The following is a 20885-nucleotide window of genomic DNA, read 5'->3' as shown; positions in this document are numbered from 1 at the left end:
TTTTTTTGGGGGGGGCCCCTATTCATGAATGAGTTGGCCGGTACAGCGCGTCCTGTTTGGGTTGAAAGAGGAGCGAGCGTGAGGCGAATGTCAGCCCTTAGTCTCCTTGGGATAAGGTGACCGAGCAATATTTAAATCAGGGGTGGCCAATTCCGGTTCTCCAGGGCCGCGATCCAGCATGTTTTCGATTTCTTCCCTCCACCTGATTAAATGATCAGCAAGCTATGCAGAAGCCTCATCACATCCCTGATCATTTCAATTAGGTGTGTTGGTGACAGTCAGCTTATTCATGACCACCGCCATCGTGCATGAGAAAATAGTCCATGACAGATGTGCATGCAGTGTACATCATATTGTAATTTTCATAACAACCTCGACATTCTATAATGGAAAAAAATGAGCAACTAGAAATAATCTACAACTTTACATTTTAATAAATATAAATAGACACACACACACACACACACACACATATTTACTGCTTGCCAGTTATTGATGATAACTACCACTTTGCATGACAGAAATAAACTAAAAATAATCAACATAGTAAAAAAACAATATAATGACCACTGGTCACAAAAAAAAACTATGATTTAAGTGAGGGTGCCTGTTGGGGATTTATGTTGTGTAGCGCTCTTGTCATTCGCTTTTGTTGTGGAGGGGCATGCCGGATGTACATGTAAACACAACTTCCGCCTTTAGTAAAGCAGACGCTATGCTCATGGCCACGGTTCGTGTTATGCCATGCTGCCAAGTTGTTTTGGCAATAGAATAAATATGCCTGAAGTGATCATCTCAACGTGTCTTATTATTGCACGAGTTTACCGGCTATTCTTCGTGATTCGCACCTCTTTAACAGTACCTCTCTCTAGTCATTTTAAAGTGTGTTGTGTGTGTGTGTGTGCGTGCGTGTGTGTGCGTGTGTGTGTGTGTGTGTGTGTGTGTGTGTGCGTGCGTGTGTGTGTGTGTGTGTGTGTGTGTGCGTGCGTGTGTGTGTGTGTGTGTGTGTGTGCGTGTGTGTGTGTGTGTGTGTGTGAGTAGTGTGTTCCTTTTGCATATTGATTGGCTGTTGCTTTGTCCTCCGCTTCACTTCCACTTCTGCACACCATCTTCCTCCTACTCTTTTCCTTCTTCGGACACCGCCAACGGGTTCACGGCGAGTTCGGACTCACTCGACAATAACCCTTCTGTGGTGACAACACACAAATTAAAAAAACAGATTTGAAAAAGCCAAAGAAAAAAACAAACACACACTACATAATGACTGGTCATCATCTACTGCCTGACTGATCATCTAGTGTTGCCTTCAGGTACCGTTTAAAACAGTTCTGATATATGACATACGGTACAGTATAGTAGTGTAGCTAGTCGGAGGTGCATTTAGGGACGGTCACAAAACACAGCTATGCTGAATAAAACAACTCAGGAGTCCTTGTTTATTTGTGTTTCTTTAAATCCATCAGCTATCAAGTAAGCCCGGACAATGTTTCTTTCACCAGTGATGGGGAAAAAAAGAAGACAAAGCCCCTACACTACAGGATTGACATGCCTGGAGAAAGTGTCGAAAGTCAAGTGTTTCCAATGTTTCTCTAAATTGAGCAATTGTTCCATAAAATGGGTAATAGTAGCGTCAAAATTGTCAATATTAACGATTGGATGATATCCTGAAATATAAAACAGAACATCTAAAATCTAAAATATTTTTATTTGCGACAGACATTATTTGGTTGGGGGGGGGGGGGTTCAATTCTCTCTAGCTAACCAAAACATGGAGCCTATTACATCAAATTCGGTTTGTGTAATAATGTGATCTCTCTATGTCCGTCTGCCTGTGCTACTCATTTGCACTAGGGGGCATGATTACAATGCACAACACTGATGAATACATGAAGTGGTCCAATTTTACCCCTAGGTGTCGGTAATTTCCATTATTGATAGGATTGTATGCGCGCGTTTTGTGTTTCGGTACAGCACACATTGGTTTTCCTCTCCGTTGAGGAGCACGGCCAATATGAAACTTGTTTGCATTTGCTTGAAGAAAAAAATTGAAATCGACATGCACATTCAATCTATTCAAACATTTCATATTCAATTTCGTTCAATTTGTGGAATGTGGTAATTTCTTTGAACATTTGACAATCAGGACATGTTTTCGGATGCATTGCCCGCATGAGTTTACACAGATTTGCGAATTGACCCGGATATGGTAACAACAATAACGATGTTGATATTGAGCAATACTGATGTAGGGAGATAGACATTTTACTTTCAGCTCATCAGTTACGTTTTTCCCCCTAAATTCATTCAATCATCTTTGCCCAAATGTTGTCCTGCTTTCAAAAGACCTTGAAAAGTGAATTTCGGGATTTTTTTTCTACATGTGCAAATGTAATTGCTGAAAACGTGCGCAGTTTCAGGTTTTCTCATTTTGGGGGCGTGGCTACAATGGCGCTGCATGACGCATTTTGTAGTACAACACGAGTTGCTCTTCCCATAATCTACACTTGGGAAAAATCTGGTCTCTCCCATACAAATACCTCCTGACTAATAAAGTAAGGGAAATCTCCTTTTAAATGATACACAAATACTATCCCACCAAGCATTATCTTCTTGGGTTCAAGAAAGACATCTCTGTTGATTGTTCATTTTATGGAATGTACCCTGAAACAATGGTTCACTTGTTCTGGCAATGCCAATATACCAACACATTTTGGAAAGTTGTATCCAGATTTATCATTGAACATATTGACTGACTTTATGCTATACTGGAAAAATGTACTATTCGGGTTCTACAAAAATAAGGGAAAAAACACGAAAGAAACCTTCATTATAAATTTAATAATCATTCTCGTTAAGTCCCATATCCACAAATGCAGATGGAATAATTCAAACCCTATTTTCTTAATTTTTGAAGCAGAAACAAAGCAGTACCCGGGCTCTATTAGATTCCACAAAAAAAGCTGTTAAGACTTTGGCTATATGCTCCTTATTTGAAATTTTTGTCTAAAAATCCCCTGGCTTCCTTTTTTTCTTTTTTGTTTAAACGTTTGTAATGTGTGTGTATTGGTTGCACGTTCGTTTTGTTTTCTATTTGCTGAGAATTGTATTCTGACCTGTTCAATAAAGATTTGAAAAAACGAGTTGCTCTTCCCCCACTCCTGAAGAACTTGAGCGCCTTAGTTTCGCATCGGCGAGTGTGGTTTCCTAGCTAGCTAATGTATGCAGACACACCCTGAAAATGCTTCTTCCCTTTGACTAGTCAGCTGGAATGGCCACTTTTGAGCGGCGCGTTGTCCAGCAGTGAGTGCACGCACGTCACGCAGAGAGAAACGGAAGAGTGAGGGGATGCGGGGGGGTTTTACAGACCGACTTGACAGCGAGCATGTCAACAGGGGGTTTCTGCTGGTCTGGTTGCTTGGGCTCGCCTTGTTGCGGCGTGGAGAAGCTCTGCGTAATGAAAATCACATAAAAAGACGATTAAAAAGTCACAAAAATGATTTCTGAGTTTGCAATTTGATGACACATCCACCTTTATTATTTAAAAAATAGATCATTGTTATTGCTGATATCATCAGTACTGTCCCTGTATATAGTGACTATGATGATACATCCACCTATTAAAAAAAGAATTACCTGTATCGGTGGTAGTGCCGCTGTGTTTACAAAAACACAAATATTACGAAAATGCATTCAGAATCCACAACTTGATGACGCGTTCCCCTTGCTTTTTAAACAGTATCGGGAATACAGTCTCTTTAATACGGAAGAGGATTAGGGCCAAAATCAGATTTCTGAGATTAAAGTGATAATCTTGCCAACCTTATTTTTTCTTTCTTCATTGGCCCTAATCCTCTTACGTACTTAAAATGCTTGGCACTTGATATTAAACGTTGGGAGTACGGAGCCCCTAAGGGGACATGGAAGGAAAAAAAAAACTTTGCGAGATCTCGCAAAGTAATGCGAGATCTCGCAAAGAAGGAATGCGAGATCTCGCAAAGAAGGATTGCGAGATCTCGCAATACTTTATTTATTTATTTTTTCTTTGCGATATCTCGCAATACTTTATTTATTTATTTTTAATGGTCGTTGACTTGCTTCCGGGTCATCGTACGTGTAAACGCAGACAACAGTTATGGAGTGTGTTCTTTTCCTGCGCGTTGATCTACTTCGGGTCAGCTTGGCGAATGTTGACTGTCGTGCGCGGCTAATTTGAGCGACTGCACACGACCTCGGAGGAGGAGAGAATAATGGAGGAGGACTTGGAAAACTTCTTGCGATCAAGAAATGTCGCTCAGGTGGACATTACGCGCATGAAAAGCGACAAGGTGGGCATAGACCCATACACTAACATAATAAGCGTAGCAATAGCAAAATGGACACTGGCTCCGACATGCTCACTTTCTCTACTGTTAATTTTCTGTTTTGTAAATACGCTACTGTAGTGCAAACCGTTTGATTCTTTTGAGAAGTAAGAAAAGCATTACATAAATTCTATTATTATTATTAATCCTAGTAGTAGTAATTGGTCATGCACACCTCCAAATACAGTGAGAAACTAACTTGGCGGGGAAAGTGAAGCTAGCATTTCTATATACTCTACCTGTACTGTTGATGTTCTTAGTTCTTACAATAATGACTTTATGTAACAAAATTTTAAAAAGACATCACAGTTAGTAAATGTGCTGCTGCTTCCTGATGTATTATTATTATTATATTATGTAATATTGAATACAAATAATGATGACTGCTCTGTACCATCACTCATGTTACATTTGTTAAAAGTTATTATTAATTAAGTCAAAATTTCAAGTATTCATTCTCACAATTTATCTTTGCAGGTTGACATGGAGGTAATTTCTCTGATGACTGAAGAGCAAATGGGCAAATATATCACTTCCTATGGTGCTCGAATAGCTGTCCTTTGCTTTTGTCAACAAAAAATGTCCAGGGGTGATGAAATGCTTCTCCAAAGATTGAGAGACAAAATAAGATCGAGGAAAAAAGGTGTACTGGGTGGATCTCCAAGTGTGCTCCAAAACCTTGATGAGAGAATGGCAAGATTTAAAAATTTTATTGGCTCTGTTGTTCATTTGCACTTTTGAGATGTAAAACATCTGGCATAGTTAACCACGTGAAGGGCAGTCTGCAATTGTTTTCCATTTGTGTATTGTGCATTATTAAAATGCAATCGATTCTGTGTTAGTTCTCCATTCCTTCCATTTTCTGCACCACTTATTCTCATGATGGTTTCAGGCAAGATGGGAGTTTTCAGTTTTACCCAAAGGTCTGAAGTTGTACATTCCATTTAAAATTTTGAGATTAATGTTTGTAAGATTTTGTCAATGTGAATAAAATTTGTTCCAAATCATTCTTAAGTTTTTTTAAACACAAGAAACCACCTGCTGACGAAAGTGAGGAGTGACAATTACGCAGTCATCATTTACATGCAGGTGAAAATTCAATTGGGATGATGTAAAATTGTGTAGGAATACTCCCCAGCATCCACGTTGGTTAAGTATTTGTGAATAAAGTCAGGAACCAAGAAAGAATGTTTATTTACACCAATAATGCTTTGACAGACAAACATTTTATATTGTAGATCAAATATGTTGTCCTTATACTGTACAGGTAGAAAAACAGCAGATAAACAATGCTTTTAATTATTTAATTATGATATTATTATTTGTCATCAAAAGTGTTTCAATTATCCTTTGAAGGTGAAGTGATAAAAGAAATGACAATTGTCAAATTCAGGCTTCAGTAAATGTTACTTCTCACACCAGTTGAGGAGCCGTAATATAGTTTGGTCCAAACACCAAGCAATACATAGATTGCTGTAATTTATAAAGTGCATGCAGAAAATTGGTGAAGATTGCACGGCTGTCTGTCCTATGTGTTGTGTTATTTTGACTTCAAAATGGCGCAGTGAGAGTGGCTGCCTTTCCAGCAGCCGTGAGAGTGGCCACCTTTCCAGCAGCTCCTATATTTTGTATATTTTATATTCTTCCTTTCATAAATTTGCTGCTGTGAATTAGGAATTTCTCCATTGCGAGTCTAATAAAGGTTTTCTTATCTTAAAGAGTAGCGGTGAGGGCCTCTCTGAGGTGTAAATACAAGTTCACAGCCTGAAATGGATCTTTTGGTGGCATTAGATCGGACTGGGCCATTAAAAAAGCACACAATGCAAATACATCTGGATCACAAGGCATGGTCAAACGAAACACACACTGGCTTTTGCACAGTTGAACTTGTTCATTGTCAACCGGGGAGAGGAAGTCCGTTGTACCATAAAGTTCAGGTAACGTATACATCACGTTGGGCCGACCACTGGGGACATTCATGTTCTTTGAGGGCCTGATGAGATGGCTGTTCCAAACTAGGGCCGTGTCATCCAACTCATCCTGTTGAAAATAATATACAGCCAGATTAAATAAGAGTTGCACAGTCATATCGGCTTTTATGAGCAAGAACTTTTAGCGTGAAGCTGCTTTTTTGTCTCACTCCTCCCCTCTCATGTGTACCACATCTCCCCAACTTTTCCTTCACCTTCACCACACACCATTATCTTCTTGGGTGTTCCTGTCCACTTTCCCATCAACTCACTCTCATACAAAAATACACATTTAATTAATGAGTCTATCAGAATGTATGAACTCACCTGAATAAGTCCCATGCAACAAAATTGTAGGATGTTTTTGTCCAGAAATCCACCATCAAAGAAGCCGTTGTCTCTGAGGTCTGTGAAGAGGGATAACCAGAACTCCATGCACTGGCTGCGAAGAAACCGCCACTAATATTCAATTCTTTGATTGGCGGTGCTGGCTCCATCCAAGTAACTGTCAAGAGTGCTGCCTGGCGGTATTGGCACGAGGAAACGCTGAAAGCCTTTGACGTGACCATTTTCAGTCCCAAGATCAGCTCGAACGATTCGAGGACAACCCCCCAAACGGTGCACAACGTCGATGTAGTAACCCCCAATCAACTTCGGGTCACTACTTGTTATGTAGGCATTGAGCCACATTATTTTCCTTGAAAACCCATCAATAGCCCCATTGATACAAATTCCAAATGGTTTCAGTTTGTCATAGGAGTCCATGTGCCATATAAAATTGGGCCCTTTGGAGAAGTAGTTTCGCCGTCTCAGACGTCTTGCTTGCCTTAACAATCCTCTCGGATCCAACCAACTCTTTCAGGACCAGACGAACGTCCTCTTTCCTGACAAGAAGTCCATATTCTCTGTACTTACTGTACATCCACCTGTAACCGTGTAGTTGTCCGGAATGCTGCAATTGGTTGCGAATGAAGTCAACCAGGACTGCCAAGTCATTGAACGTTTTCCGACGAAATAGTCCTCTTTGGTTCAGCACTCGCTTCAAATGTCTTTCACTTATTTGGAAACCGTACTTAACACCAAGAACAGATTTAATGTCTTTGTATTTCAAACCGATTTCAAAGTAAAATTCTATTAAACTCACGAACGGTTGAACACGCTCCATAACTGTTGTCTGCGTTTACACGTACGATGACCCGGAAGCACGTACGATGACCCGGAAGCAAGTCAACGACCATTAAAAATAAATAAATAAATCTCGCATTACTTTGCGAGATCTCGCAATCTTTCATTGCGAGATCTCGCAAAGTTTTTTTTCCTTCCATGTCCCCTTAGGGGCATGTATTATGTAATATGTAATAGGGGCCGTATTGGGAGTACCGCACACTACAAGCTTTCCTTTACCATCGAGCAACCGAAGGTATGTCATTATAGTACCACTATAGTATAGTACATTGTACGTTTCTTCATTATTATTACCAACAGTACACTGGTAGTAGGCGAAGTAGTAATAACAGCACATATAGTGAAGGTACAACGTGAACAATGATTTAAAACCATACTTCCGCAAGGAACACACGCACACAGACGCGCACACACACACACGGGAGGAGGGGGGTTAGCCTAATTGTGTTGCAAGGGGCACACCGTCAGGGTTTGTGCGAAGCATTCAGGCGAAACCCTTTGTATAACTACAAAAGAGCGCTTATGTAACCTTCGGGAAAATCACAAGTGGTCTGTAGACAGCATATACAAGCACACACACACACTCCTATAGGAAGTTTATATCCCGATGATCTTAACTCAAAACACGTCAAAACACAGACAGCGTCTGATACAATAACCTAGCGACTGTATCTAAAATGCTTATGTCGTTCTGTCCGTCTGTCTATCGAGCTAATCTAGTTTGGATGTTGACTTCGGGGACAATATGAAATCACAACACTTGTCATGAACACCTGTTGATAATAGCTCTTAGGACCGAACTATTTTGCCATTCATCGATCCATTATTTGAATCGTTCAGCATCAATGATCTAAAAAGAAATTGTTACCAAACAAATGGACGAAAAAAAGTCCCGTTTGCATGTTGCATTCATTCATCCATTGCAATCACAATATTTGTCAGTTGTCAGTCTGTTGATAGTTCAGTAGGACCTTCAGTGATTCCCGTTTATCTAAAATTACTCTGTAACCTAACGAAGAAGGGGGGGGGGGCAACAAAACAAACCTTTATTTCATCCAGCAGGGTATTGCGTTCATGCACTATCTGGAATTGCAAATGCCATCATTAAATACCTCTATATAATTGTTAAAAAAAGACCTTAAAATTCAGTTGGATCAAAGCAACAAGGTACAGTTACAATGCCAATTTATTAAACGTCTATCCAACCAAGTCAAACCTAGTTTTGTCTCCAGGATCTGTCGTCTCAAGTCTCGGATTTCCTCATACACAAAAACAAGTGGTCTGTTTGAAATGACCTCAGACGAATCCGATATGATTAAAAAGCTAAGGCAACGCTACTAAAAAAGACAACAAAGTATGAAAAACGAGCTGCTCGACATTTCTTTTTTCGACATCTTCAAATACGAGTGGTCCCTGAACACAACTGCAGGGCGCGTCTGCGTTACGACGACGATCCACTAACAGTGACGTATTGGGGCCTGTTACTGGCTGGTGGGAGTGGGGTTGTTCCGGGTTGGCTGAGAGAACGAGAGCGACAGAGGAGAGGGCCGATGTTTCGCGTCGAAAAAGGACAAACCTCCCCCGTATCCTTACAGACGTGTGCCTAGCAGTCAAGCAAAGCAGCTCGACCCATCTGAACGACAACTGTCAAGATCAAGACTTCCCGCATCATTGTCTCTGAATGGATGACAAATTGTGAGTTGGTCTTTAATCCGCGCAGCATCCACGCGCCACACGTCGACCCTTCGCATCCGCCTGGTACTCAAACGTGATCAGCCGATAGATTGGCGTCCCCGAACGCGTCACGCTACGGGCGGCGGGGTTCGATTCCGGCGCCTCTGACACGAACAATCCGCAAACCAAGTTTGAAAGTGGCCAAAAACGCTCTGTAGAGTTCCATCTCGTTCAAGCGCGCCGAATGAGAATTTGGAGCTCATGCCGTCCTCTGTGACGTCATTTGTTCCCTTTCTCTCTTCTAGAAACTGAACGTAAATCACCTGAGAACGTGCTTAGACAATCCCGTCACTGAGAAGACTCATTTCTCAGCATCCGGGTTTAATATGGTGGTTTTCATTCGCGCTGAATAACGGCTAAGGTTTTACAAATGTACTTTCATTTATGGAGCCTTTCTTGAAGATTAGGGGCATTAGGCGCGATGACGATGCCTGGAAGGCTGTAAGGAACAATGACGTCACAGACATTCAGCAAATCCCCAGTCAGACTGCGCTCGCAGCCTTTCGGGCCCATGCACATGTGTCCGCCTATACGCACATATGCAGCTAGTTATATAACTTGCTACATATGTGTCCGCCTATACGCACATATACAGCTAGTTAAACTAGCGTGTCACACAGAATAATTACCGAAGGCATTTTTAACTTCGAGGCAACTGTGTTCTTCTTGTTCATTTAATGCGATGTGTCTTTTTTCTTGTTTTCTTATTTGAGTATGAGACGCTCTGTTAATTACTTTTATGTGCATGTATGTATTAAGTGGCGTGGTCCAAGTGTAACTCAAAAGAAGTTTACTCAGCACTGCATGAAATGCTTCAAGGCGTTGATGCTGCTGGCAGAAGGAATATGTTGACATAAAACAGCACATAAAATTAAGTGGGTAGAATGTTACGATTGTTTTGTTATGGCGCTTCATGCTATGCATACTGAACTTTAAAAGATAATGGACTGTACTATAGATATGATGTCGCTGTCATGGAAACACATGGTTTTTTTTGGTAGTATAGACAGTGCACCACTTATCAAGAAAAAATAACACATTGACCTAGTTGACATTTGGTGAATCGTACTTTGATGCTGATACCATAAAACAAAAAGATTCTTAAATCACTACAGTAGACCGTGGTGGAAATACTTTAAAGTTCTGATCCACACAGGGCTGCACAAAAATTCCCAACAGTAAGAACACAAAATAATTTTTTGTTCCGAGCAGCGACGACGAGTATCAAGCATCGGCCGACTGGCTGATGTCCAAGACGTCCTGCCGGCCCACCGTGGGCATCGTTTGCGGCTCGGGTTTAGGTGGCCTGGCTAAAATACTCGAGGAGCGCCAGATCTTCAAGTACGCCGATATCCCCAATTTCCCGCAAAGCACAGGTATGGTGCCAGCTAACTTTGAACTGTTGTAGTGACTCTACCCTAACCCTAACCTGGCTCATATAATGGCACATTTGTTGTGTTGCATTTCAGTGCAGGGTCACGCCGGTCAGCTGGTTTTCGGGACGCTAAAGGGAAAGGCCTGCGTTTGTATGCAGGGCAGGTTCCACCTGTATGAGGGATACCCCGTCCAGAAGGTGAGGAGATGGTGCATGGTCCTCATTCTTTATGTGGGTTAAAAAAAAAGTAAGGCAACAAAAAATTAGTTGACATATTTGTTGTAAAAAAACTTGGGGCAAAAGTAATAAAACCTAAAAAGTAGAGACGTATCTTTTCGAAATATGTATTTTCTTGAAAAAAGTACAACTCAACTGTATTTATAGAGCACTTTCAAACAGCCATCGCTGCACACAAAGTAAAGCCAGCTTAAGCCTCCGCGTCCCTGCGTGGGTTTTCTCCGGGTACTCCGGTTTCCTCCCACATTCCAAAAACATGCATGACAGGTTAATGGAACACTCTAAATTGTCCCTAGGTGTGAGTGTGAGCACAGATGGCTGTTCGTCTCTATGCGATTGGCTATCAAGTGAAAAGGTCTTACGGGACCCGCAGGTGGCGTTCCCCATGCGTGTCTTCAAGCTGATGGGCGTGGAGACGGTCATCATGACCAACGCGGCCGGCAGCCTCAACCAGGACTACAAGGTTGGCGACGTGATGATCATCAAAGACCACATCAACATGCCGGGATTTGCCGCAGTCAACCCCCTGGTGGGACCCAACAACGACAGGTGACACGCCACAGATTACAGATTACGTTCACGTTGGCAGCAATTGGCCATCCTGCAAACTGCCCATTAGAAACCATTCATTCATTCTGGATTTTTTTTTTTTTTTTTTAGCTTTTATCACCATGAAGGAAGAAGAGTATTTTTACGGACACTATCGTCCCCATAAGACCAGTAGGTCTGGCTAAGTGCAGTCGCTCGAGGACCTTCATAAATTGGAAATTTGACCTTATGTCTTCATAAGATAAGATTAAACCTTTGTCTCTCAATGGAGAATTTCCCAATTTACAGCAGTTAAATTACGAAAGGGAGAAAGTAGAAAAACAAAAAGTATTTCAAAATATATATAAAATATGAATATAAGCATATTAAAAATAGGTGAGTGGTGGTGGTGGGGGAGGGGGGTGTCCAGGTTTTCAGGACCGTCTATTCAATAGCCTAACAATAGTCGGCAGCAACGAGCGGAGGTACCTCTCCTTGCAGCGCAGGTGTATCAGATTGGAATTGAATTTCTTAATGCCCAGATATTGAAAAAAAATGTATTTATTTATTACTTACTTCAATTGAAATGTACTGTATATAATTTTTTCTTCCCTAAAAATAAGTTTTCTATTTTTTTTTTTATCCGAAATTAAAAAAAGAACATTCCCCATGGATGAAAAATTAGCCCCAAAGCTCTACATATTCCATCAGGAATCCAAAATACTACATTTCTAAAAAAATGTTTTTAAATCATCTTATTTTAAAAATAGACATTTTCTCCTAAACTTAAATTCTCTAGAAAATACTCGTTGCGAGGTGCACTCTCTACTGTCAACTTGGATCTTAAGGCAGGCAGTGACAGTAATGTGCCCGATGACTCTGTTGCTTTGTTTGTTTTTACGGTTTGTTGACTTCAGTGTCATTTAAGAGCCAACAAACAGGAGGAGCCAGTTTGTGTCGCTCACAGCGATTGTGGGCTTAGTGTGCACACTAGCAGTAGGCTGAGTGATGTTGGTGTCGACACACTGTTGGTCAATTTGCCGGTTTCCTGTCAGAAATGACAGCCATGTGTCTTATAAGTTTAAGCGTGTCGTGTGTGTGTGTTTTTTTGTTTGTTTTTATGGTCTTACTAAATAGTGGATTTTCACCTCCCGTCTGTGTGTAGGTTTGGCGTGCGCTTCCCCTGCATGTCGGACGCGTACGACCGCGAGCTGCGCAAGCTGGCGCACGAGGTGGTGGCCGAGCTGGACTTTGGTGACTTTGTGCACGAGGGGGTCTACTGCCTCATCGGGGGGCCTTCTTTCGAGACCATCGCAGAGTGCCGCATGATACGTCAGCTCGGAGCCGACGCCCTGGGTGAGTATGGTCCGCTTTGATTTGAGTTGTTAGATTATGTCATGTCCAAATTTTGAACATTTTTCATAAAAAAGGGGGGGGGGGTATGGTCGTCTCATAACTTTCCGTTCTATTATATAATAGCTTGTAATATTCAATTTCATTGCTAATTTTAATATAAAATAGTGTGCTAGTTATAACGGAACATTTTCTTGAATCATGATGCGCGCCGTTTTCAATTTCATGATTATCCAGTGGCGAATAAAAAGGGTAGCAGGCTGGAAATGGTAAGAAAATGCAAATAACACAATATTTAGGACATTATATTAGACTAAACCAGTGGTCACCAACATGGTGCCCGCGGGCACCAGGTAGCCCGTGAAGACCACTTGAGTAGCCCGCCAGTGCCTGGACATTGTGATTTGCTAGTAGAAATTATGATTTAAAAATGCAAACATTGGCAGTACTGTGAGACATTTCGAAACACGATCAAAGTCTGACAATTTAAATCATCAAGTATTAAAAATAACCCATCCTCATATTATTGAAGGTATTTTGGACAAATATGTTATTTCAGACGTGTATCAATTTGGTAGCCCTTCACACAATCGGTACACATGAAGTTGCTCTCACCCTCAAAAATGTTGGTGACACCTGGACTAAACTATCACTTAAAGAGCATGCCTATATTTTATTCCCCCCAAAATGCATCCACGAGTCGTAATACTGCAAATCATTTGTGATTAAGCTGTCACTCAAACATAATTCAAATTAAAAATGAATAGAAGTCATGTTTTTCTTGCCAAAACTGTGACATTTTTTAAATTGACGACAGAATTGATAGTTTTGACACAACAGGCCGCAAACATCTTCACCATGAATTAGAAGACTTCTGTTCTTATCGTCCAATGAAAACTTAAATGTTTTTAGCCTACCATATAGGAATAAAAAGAATAGTATGATTGATGGCTTTAAATAAGTGTACCAACTCCCTGCCTTTGTATAGCTGCTTGTCCAACTCATTGCGCTTTTTAGCCTACATTTCTCATGAAAAGGACGTGCGTTTACATTAAAAAAATGTTGATGACGCTGTAAACCCACATACCACCCACATGCTGTTATATGAGCTCAAATCATTTGTAGCTAACATGTTTAGCCGATCCTCGCTAACACTTGTTTGACTTGGACATTAGGCGTGTTCACACGGCACACATTTGCTCCGGCGCTGCACGATGTATTTTGTTGCAATATATTTTACACCGCAGCAAATTGTGTATTGCGTTTACACGTACAAAGCCGCTGAGCGTGTCAGCACCGGCACAGCGCAGGTGCAGCCCCACTTGCGTTCACACGGCAGTTTCTGCAGCGGAGCAAAATGACAGAAAACAAATGAGCTGTCGTGTTTGTTCTTTTAAAAACATATACACAACTCGAGCGACTACTGGACAAGCATGTCCTTCTCCTTCTCGGTCTCCTTGTCTTCTGCTCGAGAGTGACCCCCCCGAAAACGTAAATCAACGATGACTTCAATGACACTGAGAAAAGCAAACACGTAATGCGCCAAACAGAAAATCAAGAGCACAAAATAAATTATATGGGGGAAGGGGGTTGTGAACACACAACAAAGGAACACACTACACAAACTCCGAGACAGTCCAGTCTCCTACAAAATGAAAGATGTTACCAGCCAAGTCTTGTCGTTATTAAACAAACGCATAACGGAAGTCCGACAGAGCACGAAAGCAACTCATTCTCGCCGTACGTACTCTTCACAAGCATTTGCTCTTGAGCAAATTTAACCCAGTTGCGTTCACACGTGCAAATTTACATTGGTGCTGCTTCGCAAATAAGCATTTGCTCCGGAGCAAGTTTTTAAACCACCTCCCTGAGGTGGATCAAATTTGGTCCGGTGTAAGCTGTTTTCCGGGGCAACGCCGGAGCTAATTTGCACGTGCGAACGCTCTACCGGGGCAGCCCCGGCGTAGCACCGGACCAAATCTTGCCGTGTGAACACCCCTATTTTCTAAGCTAGCACTGTTAGCCAGGCGACCATTTTCATGCCAGGGACAGACTATTTGTCATTTTGACCAATATTAATCCCTTAACATTAGGAAACAATTAACAAATTGTTTCAGTTGATCAATGTAATTACAAAGTAATTTTACATGTTTTGGCATGAAGTAAATACTCTGGCCCACTCTGGTGTTATCTTCAAGGACGGGTTTAAAGTGTGCGTTATAAATACTCTGGCCCACTCTGGTGTTATCTTCAAGGACGGGTTTAAAGTGTGCGTTATAAAAATCCATCCATCCATTTTCAACACCGCTTAACCTGAAAAGGGTCGCGAGGAGTTGCTGGAGCTGATCCCAGCTGACTTTGGGCGGAAGGCAAACTAAAACCCTTAATTGGTTGCCAGTCAGTTGCAGGGCACATAAACAGACAAACGACCATTCACACCCACATCCATCACTGAATGGGAACCGCGATCGCACGCTGCCCGCACACAAGTCAGGCGAGTGTATCGCTGCACCGTCAGCGACGGTCATGAGTCGTAGTTCAAAACAGCTAAGTGTTGTTCAAAACCTGTCTCGTCTAGCCTTGTACTCAGATAAGGAGACATCTGCCTAAATAATTAGATAAAATACAATCGTAGCTTTTAACCTCCCGCAGCAACAGACAATGCACTCTTATCTAATCCCGTCACGTTGCCCTCAAAGACAGTCTGAAATCACAACACATCGCAAAACAAACTCAGTATAGTTGTTAAAAACGTCCAGAAATGAGCCGGTTCTACCCTGCGTGTTTCATAGACCGGTGATGCCTTCAGGCGCAATTGGAAATGAGTTTTGATCTGTCGGCTGAAGTTTCAAATGTTCCTCCGCACATTACCGCAGGCATGAGCACGGTGCACGAGGTGATCGCGGTGCGTCACGCCGGAATGCGCTGCCTGGCCATGTCGCTCATTTCCAACCGGGCGGTCATGGACTACGAGAGCGAGGCCAAAGCCAACCACGAGGAGGTCCTGGAGACGGGCTGCCAGCGGACAGCGCAGCTCGAGCAACTGGTCAGCACGCTGGTTGGCCGCCTGGAGCTGTGCCACAACAAGTCCCTGTGAGGATGGCAGGGTTTTTGTAAGTGGCCATTTAAGAGGATTTTTAAAAAATACAGCTAAACAAAGCATTATTTGCTGGTACGTTCATCCTGGCAAATATTTATTTCCATTAAACCCAAAAATCGTCTTTGTGGCATCCCTATGGATTTTTGTTTGAAAATCCAGCCAACAAAGCCACTTGCATTTAAGAGCAACATCATGATGAGACCCACAAAAAAAGTCTCAAAAAGCCAGGCCGGAAAAGTCACAGCAAGTATTCCAATTAGGGTTTGAAACAAACATTTGCGTGACATTTTCAGGCGTCCTTTCAAAGACAAACGAGAGGGTTTTTGTTCCAAAATTAGAACTCCAATCAACCAAACTCAAAGTGTATTTGACTTAGCAACATGAAATTCAATTGAAATTTTTATTCGGAGTGGACACTCCAAAACGTCCCAAGAAACCATGCCCGAAAAGACACAGGAAGTCTACCATTGCGATTCAAAGTCGCCATTCTACGGGTAATATCTACCATTTCCTGGGTTCATAACCATTCTTTAAAAATCCCCCTCCTGATCCCCAAAGCCAGTTTCTCTGAGAAACGTGACATTTATCACACATGTCCATCACTAGTTAGACCCACAAAAAAGTCTTAAGAATCTATGCGGTAAAATTCTCAAGGAAGCAGCAGGAAGTGTGCTAGAGTGGCTGCCTTTCCAGCAGCTCCAATTTTTTTGTTGTTCTACTTCTTCCTTTCATAGCTTTGCTGCTGTGAATCTGGAATTTCTCCATTGCGAGACTAATAAAGGTTTTCTTAATCTTAATCTTAATCTTATTTTGGGTTTGAAGCGACCATTTTAGGACATTCCTTGGGCTCCTCCAAACTAGAGATTTTTTGAGACCAAATTGGAAGGGGCGCCAACCAAGCTCATAACTGGTATTCACGTAGACGCGTCACAAAGAAAGTCAAGAAACCCACCACCGGACAACACACTGGAAGCATTCTAAAATGAGTCCCAAATGTCCGTGAAAAATGAACTCCACCAGGAAATGTACATTTTCCTCACCAAAATGGAACTCCACATTCTAAACAAGCGGATGAGTTTTAAGTTGCAAGTTTGCATCCAAGTTTGTTAGCCGCCTACTGTCCAGGGTTAATACATCAACACATACCTCCGCTCGATGAAACATTGAATGCTAAAAAAGTCACGCTCTACTTTCTCTGGTGTGTCATGTTTCACTCAAAAAGCAGAACTCAACTTGAAATGCTCTTACTCTATTTGTGCACTCACTGATTTATTCCACGATGACAGAATTGGGTGAAGGGATTTTTGTAAAAGGCGTGATGTGACCGAATATTTATCTCCAAAGTGTATTTGTGATCTATTGATATACACAAATACACTTTGTGTATATCAATAGAAGATGTGTAGTGTGGGGATGGACCAAAACCGTGGGAACAACAAAAAGTCTGATCAGTGTCCTCAGTTGATGTTTTCAAACTATTTTTGCCATAAAATGACTCACTACATTGACAGTCTTAAATGTCCTGTGTGATTTTTTTTCCAGGAGTGTATTTACTTTTATATGCTAATAGCTACAATTAATTAGTCCTACAAGAAAAAATGCTCGCTGAAGGCTTTTGAAACAAGTAGCCATTAAATTGTGAAACGAATGGATGAATAAATTCAATGTGACATGAACATCCACATGAATGAAACACATCAACTCGAGGAAATCAAACATGAATGCACAGGTGTCAAACACAAGGCCCCGGGGGCCGGATCTGGCCCGCCACACCATTTTATGTGGCCCGCGAAAATAAATCAACTTCCATCATGCTTGCTAAAACCTCTACCAAAATTTAAAATGCTCACATGTAATAAATAACAGAAGAATTGGAAGCATTTTCTTATAACCAAACCCCTCCTTCTAGTAGCTTAAACAATAGTTGAAGAAACTGTGATTGACTTTTTAAAATTTGGTTTCAGTCATGCCCTTCAAGGCAAACGGTAACTAAAATGTGGCCCACGAACAAAAATGAGTTTGACATCTGTGCATGAATGGATGGATAAATACAGCTGAACATTAAAGAATTAAAAATGTACTCACTCACTTTGAGAACAACCTCTAATCTGGGAATGACAAATGGAGAGAGTCAAATACAAGGCAAAGTATTTAAAATGTTAAGTTAGAAAGTACAAAATAAAATATTTGTGAAAAAGTAATATGCAAAGTAACATCTCGGAATGAAACTGTCACGTCAAGGTAATTCGGATCAACTAGTAACAAAGAACCGAATAAAATAGTGATCACTGGAAACGGTCATTGTGATAAGTAAAAACAATGAACAAAAATACCGTGCTTTTTTTTTCATTGGAATTGTACAATCGGACGCTTATTCCCAGAAGGCTCGTCGCCCTTCGGCTTATCTCCCATAGGCTCGTTTGCCTTTTCTGTCAACCCAAACACCGACGTCTCCTCTGCCTCCTCGCCCTCGACCAACCAGATGGGAAAACATCTTTTTCCCGTGACATCAGGCGATACAAGGCTTGTGAGAAGTTTTACGAGCTAAGCAGTTGCCTTGAGGGCCAGGCGAGAATGTTTGCAGGTGTTTTCACAACATGTCAAGTTTTGGCCAAGCAACGACATGTTCATTTTCCCCATCGCCCCTCTCACTCAAGTCTGCTCACATACTTTAATTAAATACTCATCCGCATAACGTACGATTCTCATCCAACTTTTACAGAGCTTCACCCGGCGTACAAGCTCCTAATCATTTGACCCTCTAGCCCAGGGGTGGGCAATTATTTTTTGCATAGGGCCACGTGAGAACCAGAAAATATGATGGAGGGCCGGATCAAAAGGGTGAACTAAATTCGACATCATATTAATTGGATTTCTTGATTTAAAAAGCAGTATTTTGCATTTTTTGGCACGTTTTTCAGACTTTAAGAGTACATTATTCCGTCGTATCGAACGGGATTTGCTTGACTTGGCGCTACTACGGGCTTCCGTATCGTCTCCTCCTTGAATGCAGTTGTTGACATCGAACCATAATTGTGTACCAACCTTCGGCAGGTCGGATTAAAAAGACCAACGGGCCGGATTTGGCCCGCGGGCCGTAGTTTTCCCACTGCTGCTCTTAATATTGGCATTTAAAATTCTAGAATTCATTATACGAAAAATGTGAAGCATTTTTTTTTATACTTGTTTTTTTTTTATTTGGCTTTTACTTTTTGTTATATCTTCATATATCGATCTTCCTGTTACTTTGCGGGTAATTATGTTTTTTTTAAATTCTAGAACACAAATTAAAAAGTTGAATAACATGATCTTGCATTGTATTTTTAATGTATTCAACATTTTTCCATAGTAAACCCTTTTGAAATATCCCTCTTTTTGTATGTTTATTTAATGTATTTTGTTTTAAAAAAAATAGACATCGTTTTAAATTAGATTTTTACATGAACATTTTAAATCATTTTTGGTCATTTTTAAAATTTGTTTCATCACTTGCATCCATTTTCATGACCGCAGATTATATTTGCTTTTTTTAAAATCAAGACAAAATATCAATTAAAAAAATACATTTGAACAAAATCTGCCTTTTTGTTTTTACTTAAGACGAAACTTGACTTGAGTAGTTTGGGATTGCTTGTTCAATAACAGCATTTCACATCCGCGTAAGACGGCTGCTTTGCATTAACTTGGGATTTTTCGCACACACACACACGGACACTTCCAACACACTTCCACACGCCCAAAGTATGCGGAGAAAACATGCAGACAGACAGGCTTTGTTAGCGAGAAGAAGTAATTGAAGCAGACTGTGTTGACTGTGCAGCCACGCTGCCAGCAAAAAGCAACGCCCGCTACAACGCACCCTTCATTTACACTAACCATATAGGTCACACACATGTACAACTATGTACTGTGGGTGGGATATATTTACGTGCTATATATATGGCATCTGGAAGTTATTCAAAGCACTTGAACCGCTTTTCTTCTCCTTCAAAGTTCTACACACGATACCCGATAATGATGGGATGTTGTATGTAGAACTTTGAGGGATCTGGGAGGGAGTTCCGGGGGGTGAACGAGGCAGCACGGTGCTCTGGTGAAATATGGCCTTCATGAGGCTTTTTTATTAAACATTTTAATTCAAATCCCTAATGCTAAAGTCTAACCAGGCTGATGTTCCTAATTTGAATTCATCACGTGAATGCCGAATCCAGTCTTCAAACCCTCCTTGGAAACACAAACTCCTGACCGCATTTGCCATCTTGTAAAATTGACAGATTTCCACAAAATGTTGTCTACTGCTTGAATGTTATGGGCCATTTCATAATCATGAAGACAGGTTACCTTGTATAGTAATGGCTTGGGTTTGCCATGACGACACTTAAATTGTTTCAACAATAATTTAATCAATGGAGACATCACAGAGTAAATTCCATAGGAATACATCCGACTTGGGAGTCATGCGAATTTCCGTTCAGCAGAGCTTCTGGCATAGTCATTTATTGATGCCCGTGACGCCTGTAACGCTTAGTGGGAATACAGTCCAATCCATTCTGGGGATTTAAAAATGAAAAATGCGCCATTCCTTCATCTTGCATAGTGAAAAAAAAAGCCAAGGGCAAGTCCAACAACCGCATTCCTGCACCGGTTGTAGTTAACACGACCGGTCGTGGCATCTTTTTGAGTGGTTGGCGTATCCAAAAGCCACCACCGCCCAACCCGACTTGGGGGGGCGGGGGGGGGGGTGGGGGGGACGTCTGCGGGTAGACGTGCTCTTTCCAACAGCAAGTCCATCAAGCACAATACCAAATTCATTCATATGGCCTCTTGCACCGGTGCTTGGAGAATCCCCCGAAAGTGGTGTTGTCCCATAGGGCCCAAAGCGGCTTCCTGCAGTTCCCCAAATAGACAACAACCCTACAGGGGGACCTTGTTCTTCGCGTGAGTCTACTTTAGGTCTAGAGAGAAAGGTAGCTGACAGAATGTCGCACTCACTTGACGCCGTCTTGTACGTTATAAGGGATGGGGAGGGATTCGTCTGAAAA

General features: G+C 41.5%; 1 protein-coding gene and 1 long non-coding RNA gene across 3 annotated transcripts; both read left to right on the top strand.

Moving 5' to 3' along the window:
* The first annotated feature begins 4112 nt into the window (after positions 1–4112).
* LOC127616055 (uncharacterized) lies at positions 4113–5154 on the top strand. Its single transcript, XR_007967021.1, has 2 exons — positions 4113–4325; positions 4839–5154. It is a non-coding gene; the product is annotated as an uncharacterized LOC127616055 (long non-coding RNA).
* A 2491-nt stretch (positions 5155–7645) lies between these two features.
* Positions 7646–17519, top strand: LOC127616030 (purine nucleoside phosphorylase-like). 2 transcript variants are annotated; one of them, XM_052087446.1, is made up of 7 exons: positions 7646–7751; positions 9112–9211; positions 10463–10626; positions 10720–10823; positions 11236–11411; positions 12556–12746; positions 15620–17519. In XM_052087446.1, exons 2-7 carry the CDS (start codon positions 9198–9200, stop codon positions 15838–15840), a joined length of 870 nt encoding a protein of 289 aa, XP_051943406.1. In that variant the 5' UTR covers positions 7646–7751; positions 9112–9197; the 3' UTR covers positions 15841–17519. The 2 variants fall into 2 exon arrangements, with proteins under 2 accessions (XP_051943406.1, XP_051943405.1); XM_052087445.1 differs by lacking the exon at positions 7646–7751 and having other exon boundaries at positions 8968–9211.
* The last annotated feature ends 3366 nt before the right edge of the window (positions 17520–20885 follow it).

This window comes from Hippocampus zosterae, chromosome 15 (genome assembly GCF_025434085.1).
Source record: "Hippocampus zosterae strain Florida chromosome 15, ASM2543408v3, whole genome shotgun sequence".
NCBI classification, from domain to species: domain Eukaryota; kingdom Metazoa; phylum Chordata; class Actinopteri; order Syngnathiformes; family Syngnathidae; genus Hippocampus; species Hippocampus zosterae.
The sequence above is the reverse complement of the archived record's forward strand: the minus strand, read 5'-3'. Positions and strand labels throughout refer to the sequence as shown.

What these genes read in the sequence shown, in the direction of transcription:
- LOC127616030 (XM_052087446.1), top strand. An exon ending in CAATTTCCCGCAAAGCACAG is followed by an intron (nt 10,627 to 10,719) that starts GTATGGTGCCAG and finishes GTTGCATTTCAG; the next exon opens with TGCAGGGTCACGCCGGTCAG. An exon ending in AGGGATACCCCGTCCAGAAG is followed by an intron (nt 10,824 to 11,235) that starts GTGAGGAGATGG and finishes CGGGACCCGCAG; the next exon opens with GTGGCGTTCCCCATGCGTGT.